This window comes from Oncorhynchus masou, unplaced genomic scaffold (genome assembly GCF_036934945.1).
Source record: "Oncorhynchus masou masou isolate Uvic2021 unplaced genomic scaffold, UVic_Omas_1.1 unplaced_scaffold_2495, whole genome shotgun sequence".
Lineage (NCBI taxonomy): Eukaryota > Metazoa > Chordata > Actinopteri > Salmoniformes > Salmonidae > Oncorhynchus > Oncorhynchus masou.
The window spans coordinates 54,184-62,498 of NW_027008948.1; the positions used below are offsets into that span (position 1 = coordinate 54,184).

The 8,315-nt window shown below is 40.2% G+C and overlaps 1 protein-coding gene across 1 annotated transcript in view; it reads right to left on the reverse strand.

Annotated features, from left to right (window-relative positions):
- Positions 1-7,984, reverse strand: part of LOC135533599 (protein phosphatase 1 regulatory subunit 12A-like) — a gene marked incomplete at its 5' end in the record, with an annotated part of 30,384 nt that extends 22,400 nt beyond the window's left edge. Inside the window, 3 exons of the mRNA XM_064960888.1 lie at positions 1,695-1,785; positions 3,962-4,066; positions 7,877-7,984. Of these exons, the coding sequence (XP_064816960.1) occupies positions 1,695-1,785; positions 3,962-4,066; positions 7,877-7,984 (304 nt within the window). The remainder of the gene's footprint in view (positions 1-1,694; positions 1,786-3,961; positions 4,067-7,876) is intronic.
- Positions 7,985-8,315: the final 331 nt, after the last annotated feature.

Genomic DNA, 8,315 nt, shown 5'->3' on the forward strand with positions numbered 1-8,315 from the left:
ATACTTCTCCTGAACGAGCTTTGACCTGAGTGGATGGTCCTGACTGTCTGGCGAGCCAGCCTTAAATGTGGTTAACTGTATATGTCTAGGCATGTCTAGGCATGTGGGTCTATGTCTAGGCATGTGGGTCTATGTCTAGGCATGTGGGTCTATGTCTAGGCATGTGGGTCTATGTCTAGGCATGTGGGTCTATGTCTAGGCATGTGGGTCTATGTCTAGGCATGTGGGTCTATGTCTAGGCATGTGGGTCTGCCTGAGTGGATTATCCCGACTTACAGTTGAAGTCTGAAGTCTACATACACCTTAGCCAAATACATTTAAACTCAGTTTTTCACAATTCCTGACATTTAATCCAATTAAAAATTCCCTGTTTTAGGTCAGTTAGGATCACCACTTTATTTTAAGAATGTGAAATGTCAGAATAATAGTAGAGAATTTTCATCACATTCCCAGTGGGCCAGAAGTTTACATACACTCAATTAGTATTTGGTAGCATTGCCTTTAAATTGTTTAACTTGGGTCAAACGTTTCAGGTAGCCTTCCACAAGCTTCCCACAATAGGTTGGGTGACTTTTGGCCCATTCCTCCTGACAGAGCTGGTGTAACTGAGTCAGGTTTGTATGCCTCCCTGCTCACACGCTTTTTCAGTTCTTGCCCACATATTTTTCTATAGGATTGAAGTCAGGGCTTTGTGATGGCCACTCCAATACCTTGACTGTGTTGTCCTTAAGCCATTTTGCCACAACTTTGGAAGTATGCTTGGGGTCATTGTCCATTTGGAAGACCCATTTGCGACCAAGCTTTAACTTCCTGACTGAGGTCTTGAGATGTTGCTTCTGTAAATCTACATAATTTTCCAGAGGACATTTCTCCAGAAAGTACGATCTTTGTCCCCATGTGCAGTTGCAAACCGTAGTCTGGCTTTTTTATGGCAGTTTTGGAGCAGTGGCTTCTGAGCGACTGTGGATAGAGATACTTCTGTACCTGTTTCCTCCAGCATCTTCACAAGGTCCTTTGCTGTTGTTCTGGGATTGATTTGCACTTTTCACACCAAAATACGTTCATCTCTAGGAGACAGAACGCGTCTCCTTCCTGAGCGGTATGACGGCTGCGTGGTCCCATGGTGCTTATACTTGCGCACTATTGTTAGTACAGATGAACGTGGTACATCTGTAGGCATTTGGAAATTTCTCCCAAGGATGAACCAGACTTCTGGAGGTCTACTATTTTTTTCTGAGGTCTTGGCTGATTTCTTTCGATTTTCCCATGGTGTTAAGCAAAGAGGTACTGAGTTTGAAGGTAAGCCTTGAAATACATCCACAGGTACACCTCTAATTGAATCAAATGATGTCAATTAGCCTATCAGAAGCTTCCAAAGCCATGACATAATTTTCTGGAATTTTCCAAGCTGTTTAAAGGCTCAGTCAACTTCGTGTATGTAAACTTCTGACCCACTGGAATTGTGATACAGTGAATTATAAAGTAGAGGTCCTAACCGACTTGCCAAAACTACAGTTTGTTAACAAGAAATTTGTGGAGTGGTTAAAAAATGTCTAACTCTGTGTTGTTGTTTGTGTCGAACTGCTTTTCTTTATCTTGGCCAGTTATCTTGGCCAGTTGTAAATGAGAACTTGTTCTCAACAAGCTTACCTGGTTAAATAAAGGTGAAATAAAAATAAATAAGGTGGGCCTACCTGAGTGGATCGTCGTGACTGTCTGGCATGTCTGGATCGAGCCTTCCTCTGAGCCTCCGCCTCCTCATCACGAACCGGGGTCAAGTAGGATCTGGACCGGGGAACACAGAACATTACCCATAACACACCACACCATTTAGACATCACACATCGGGATCAGATGGGAGAACATAACTACATGCATCTACATTTATAATCTATATGACTACATGCATCTACATTTATAATCTATATGACTACATGCATCTACATTTATAATCTATATGACTATATGCATCTACATGTATAATCTATGACTACATGCATCTACATTTATAATCTATATGACTACATGCATCTACATTTATAATCTATATGACTATATGCATCTACATGTATAATCTATGACTACATGCATCTACATTTATAATCTATATGACTACATGCATCTACATTTATAAATATATGACTACATTCATCTTCATTTAACTACATTTATAAATCTATGACTACATTTATAATAAGGACTACATTCATCTACATTTAACTAAATTCATAAATATATGACAATATTTATAAATATATAACTACATTAATCTACATTTATAAATCTACATTTAATCAGACAGAAAGGTAAGTGGGTTTTATTTATTTAGACAGAAAGGTAAGTGGGTTTTATTTAGACAGACAGAAAGGTAAGTGGGTTTTATTTATTTAGACAGAAAGGTAAGTGGGTTTTATTTAATCAGACAGAAAGGTAAGTGGGTTTTATTTAGACAGACAGAAAGGTAAGTGGGTTTTATTTAGACAGACAGAAAGGTAAGTGGGTTTTATTTAGACAGATAGAAAGGTAAGTGGGTTTTATTTAGACAGACAGAAAGGTAAGTGGGTTTTATTTAATCAGACAGAAAGGTAAGTGGGTTTTATTTCGACAGATAGAAAGGTAAGTGGGTTTTATTTAGACAGACAGAAAGGTAAGTGGGTTTTATTTAGACAGATAGAAAGGTAAGTGGGTTTTATTTAGACAGACAGAAAGGTAAGTGGGTTTTATTTAGACAGATAGAAAGGTAAGTGGGTTTTATTTATTCAGATAGAAAGGTAAGTGGGTTTTATTTAGACATATAGAAAGGTAAGTGGGTTTTATTTATTCAGATAGAAAGGTAAGTGGGTTTTATTTATTCAGAGAGAAAGGTAAGTGGGTTTTATCTATTTAGACAGAAAGGTAAGTGGGTTTTATTTAGACAGACAGAAAGGTAAGTGGGTTTTATTTAGACAGACAGAAAGGTAAGTGGGTTTTATTTATTTAGACAGACAGAAAGGTAAGTGGGTTTTATTTATTCAGACAGAAAGGTAAGTGGGTTTTATTTAGACAGACAGAAAGGTAAGTGGGTTTTATTTAGACAGACAGAAAGGTAAGTGGGTTTTATCCATTTAGACAGAAAGGTAAGTGGGTTTTATTTATTTAGACAGACAAAGGTAAGTGGGTTTTATTTATTTAGACAGAAAGGTAAGTGGGTTTTATTTATTTAGACAGAAAGGTAAGTGGGTTTTATTTATTTAGACAGAAAGGTAAGTGGGTTTTATTTAGACAGAAAGGTAAGTGGGTTTTATTTATTTAGACAGAAAGGTAAGTGGGTTTTATTTAGACAGATAGAAAGGTAAGTGGGTTTTATTTATTTAGACAGAAAGGTAAGTGGATTTTATTTAGACAGATAGAAAGGTAAGTGGGTTTTATTTAGACAGAAAGGTAAGTGGGTTTTATTTAGACAGATAGAAAGGTAAGTGGGTTTTATTTATTTAGACACAAAGGTAAGTGGGTTTTATTTAATCAGACAGAAAGGTAAGTGGGTTTTATTTAGACAGATCGAAAGGTAAGTGGGTTTTATTTAGACAGATAGAAAGGTAAGTGGGTTTTATTTAGACAGATAGAAAGGTTAGTGGGTTTTATTTATTTAGACAGAAAGGTAAGTGGGTTTTATTTAGACAGATAGAAAGGTAAGTGGGTTTTATTTAGACAGATCGAAAGGTAAGTGGGAAACAGAAATGAACAAAATTGAAAACTTGCAGCGATTTGAACCCCCATCACAGGTGACCATGCATGGTCCAGAGTTGGCAGTCTCCACTGTTACACCAGACATTGGCACTGCAGATGACCTCAACTATAAACCATTCACCAACACTCAACTAAAACTGCAGGCAAACACTCCCAGCACGCCAGTGGTTAAGAGGTCAAACATCCATTAAACAGACTGCCTCTGTATCGCTGTCGTCATGGCAAACAGACTCACTTGCGCCTCTGCTTTGTCTCCAAGTCACCTCCGGTCGTCGTGGTGACGACAGAGTTGGAGGTGACAGAACACTGCCCCTCCTTCTCTGCCTGCTCCTGAGCCAGTCTGAGGGAGATAAAGGGCTTAGGTTTGCATGGCAGATAAATGGTTTTGATACTTTTTTAAACAGACACTACAAAAGTCTGTCCTCTCCCCGTCTCCACCCCTCTGTGTCTCTTTGCCTGTCCTCCACTCCTCCTCTCCTGTGCCCTCCCACTCCTCTTCCCCTCCTCCACCTCCTCCCCTGTGCCCTCCCACTCCTCCCCTGTCCTCGCCTCTGCCCCTTCTCCTCCCCTGTCCTTGCCTGTCCTCTCCTCCCCTGTCCTTACCTGTCCTCTCCTCCTCCCCTGTCCTCGCCTCCGCCCCATCTCCTCCCCTGTCCTTACCTGTCCTCTCCTCCTCCCCTGTCCTCGCCTCTGCCCCATCTCCTCCCCTGTCCTTGCCTGTCCTCTCCTCATCTACTTTCATCAGCACCAATTGGAAAAGACTTGAGGTGAATTACAGTCTTCAGAGAGTTCACACTCCTTGACTTTTAAACACATTTTTTTGTATTACAGCTTGAATTTAAAATGGTTAATTGTCATTTTTGGTCTACACAAGTAGAAGAAAAATGTTAAATAAATCAATATATAACTCAGCAAAAAAAAGAAATGTCCTCTCACTGTCAACTGCGTTCATTTTTAGCAAACTTAAAGTGTGTAAATATTTCAACAACTGTGACAAACTGAACAAGTTCCACAGACATTGTAAAATGTGTTAACTAACCTCCAGACAAGCTTCAATGCCATTACAACTCTCCTTCCGTGGCCTCCAACTGCTCTTAAACACTAGTAAAACTAAATGCATGCTCTTCAACTGATCCCTGCCCACACCTTCCCGCCAGCATCACTACTCTGGACTGTTCTGACTTAGAATATGTGGACAACTACAAATACCTACAGTTGAAGTCAGAAACTTACATACACTTAGGTTGAAGTCATTAAAACTCATTTTTCAACCACTCCACAAATTTCTTGTTAACAAACTATAGTTTTGGCAGGTCGGTTAGGAAATCTACTTTGTGCACGACAAGTCATTTTTCTAACACTTCTTTACACACATGGATTATTTCACTTATAATTCACTGTATCACAATACCAGTGGGTCAGAAGTTTACATACAGTAAGTTGACTGTGCCTATAAACAGCTTGGAAAATTCCAGAAAATGATGTCATGGCTTTAGAAGCTTCTGATTGGCTAATTGACATCCTTTGAGTCAGTATAAACACCATGGGACCACACAGCCGTCATACCACTCAGGAAGGAGACGCGTTCTGTCTCTTAGAGATGAACGTACTTTGGTGAGAAAAGTGCAAATCAATCCCAGAACAACAGCAAAGGACCTTGTGAAGATGCTGGAGGAAACAGGTACAAAAGTATCTATATCCACAGTAAAACGAGTCCTAAATCTACATAACCTGAAAGGCCGCTCAGCAAGAAAGAAGCAACTGCTCCAAAACCACCATAAAAAAAGCCAGTTTGCAACTGCACATGGGGACAAAGATCGTACTTTTTGGAGAAATGTCCTCTGCTCTGATGAAACACAGAACTGTTCGGCCATAATGACCATCAATATGTTTGGAGGAAAAAGGGGGATGCTTGCAAGCCGAAGAACACCATCCCAACCTTGAAGCACGTAGGTGTGGCAGCATCATGTTGTAGGGGTGCTTTGCTGCAGAAGGGACTGGTGCACTTCACAAAATAGTTGGCATCATGAGACAGGAAAAATATGTGGATATATTAAAGCAACATCTCAAGACATCAGTCAGGAAGTTAAAGCTTGGTCGCAAATGGATCTTCCAAATGGACAATGACCCCAAGCATACTTCCAAAGTTGTGGCAAAATGGCTTAAGGACAACAAAGTCAAGGTATTGGAGTTGCCATCAAAAGCCCTGACCTCAATCCTGTAGAAAATTTGTGAGCAGAACTGAAAAAGCGTGTGAGCAAAGAGGCCTGCAAACCTGACTCAGTTACACCAGCTGTCAGGAGGAATGGGCCAAAATTCACCCAACTTATTGTGGGAAGCTTGTGGAAGGCTACCCGAAATGTTCGACCCAAGTTAAACAATTTATAGGCAATGTTACCAAATACTATTTGAGTGTATGTAGACTTCTGACCCACTGGGAATGTGATGAAAGAAATAAAAGCTGAAATAAATAATTCTCTCTACTATTATTCTGACATTTCACATTCTCAAAACAAAGTGGTGATCCTAACTGACCTAAGACGGGGAATTTTTACTTGGATTAAATATCAGGAATTGTGAAAAACGGAGTTTAAATGTGTTTGGCTAAGGTGTATGTAAACTTCAGACTTCGACTGTAGGTGTCTGGCTAGACTGTCAACTCTCCTTCCAGACTCACATCTCCAATCCTAAATTAAATCTAGAATCGGCTTCCTATTTCGCATCAAAGCCTCCTTCACTCACGCTGCCAAACATACCCTCGTAAAACTGACTATCCTACCAATCCTCGACTTCGGCGATGTCATTTACAAAATAGCCTCCAACACTCTACTCAACAAATTGGATGCAGTCTATCACAGTGCCATCGGTTTTGTCACCAAAGCCCCATATACTACCCACCACTGCGACCTGTATGCTCTCGTTGGCTGGCCCTCACTACGCATCCGTCGCCAAACCCACTGGCTCCAGGTCATCTACAAGTCTTTGCTAGGTAAAGCCCTGCCTTATCTCAGCTCACTCGTCACCATAGCAACACCCACCCGTAGCATGTTCTCCAGCAGGTATATTTCACTCGTCACCCCCAAAGCCAACACCTCCTTTGGACGCCTTTCCTTCCAGTTCTCTGCTGCCAATGACTTTAACGAATGACAAAAATCACTGAGGTTGGAGACTTATATCTCCCTTGCTAACTTTAAACATCGGCTGTCAGAGAAGCTAACCGATCACTGCAGCTGTACACAGCCCATCTGTAAATAGCCCATCCAACCAACTACCTACCTCATCCCATATTTGTTTTTGTTTTTCTGCTTTTTTGCACACCAGTATTTCTACTTGAACATCCTCATCTGCTCATCTATCACTCCAGTGTTAATCTGCTAAATTGTAATTACTTCGCCACGATGGCCTATTTATTGCCTTACCTCCTTACTCCATTTGCACACACATTTTCTATTGTTTTATTGACTGTATGTTTGTTTATCCCATGTGTAACTCTGTTGTTGTTTGTGTCACACTGCTTTGCTTTATCTTGGCCAAGTCGCAGTTGTAAATGAGAACGTGTTCTCAACTGGCCTACCTGGTTAAATAAAGGTAAAAATAATAATAATAATAATAAAAAAAAATAAAAAAATGAAAGGTAAATTTGTCTCCGAGTGTCTGTTGGAAAGCAGACTGAACCAAGTCTTCCTCTAAGATTTTGCCTGCGCTTAGCACTATTCCGTTTATTTTTATCCTAAAAAACTCCTTAGTCCTTGCTGATGACAAGCATAGCCATAACATGATGCAGCTTGAAAATGTGAAGAGTTGTACTCAGTAATGTGTTGTGTTGGATTTTCCCCAAACATCAGCTTTGTATTGAGGACAAAAAAATGCATGTTGCCTTTTTTGTTGTTGTTGCAGAATGCCTTTACTGCCTTGTTGCAAACAGGATGAATGTTTTGGTATATTTTTTTATTCTGTACAGTCTTCCTTCTTTTCACTCTGTCATTTATATTAGTATGTTCATGTTCAGGCTGTAACAACAAAATGTGGGGAAAGCTAAAGGGGCGGGAATACTTTCTGAAGGCCCTGTACATGATGGTCATCAGGCTTAGCGTTCACCTGGTCAGTTCTTTCAGATCAATGAAAGACGTGAGAAGAGCCAATCACCCACCTCTGGGCCACCAGGATGTTGAGACGACTGAGTCCAGCAGAGAAGCTACTTCCAGTTCCTGCTGTTGAGGTCACTGTGGGGTCATCAAGTCTGCGTCCACAGGATGAGCTGGGAATACAACCAGACTTATTGACAATAATAAATAGAGCATCTTCCCCACAGCAGTGGTTCCCAAACCAGGGGTCGCGACTGCTATGAAAATGGGGTCGTGGAAGAATTTGCAACCCCCAGCCCCCAAAAGATATACATATAAACACTAAAAAACATATTCTTTGTATCTCCAAATAATGTAAATTTGGTTTACTTAAAACATCTAAATGAAAATGATTCCAATTTAAAATATGAAATTTAACGGCCATACTGTTGCACTTGAATCACTCCCATGGTGAATGACGAGCTACACTATCAAACTACACACTATAGCAGAGACTTTGATATT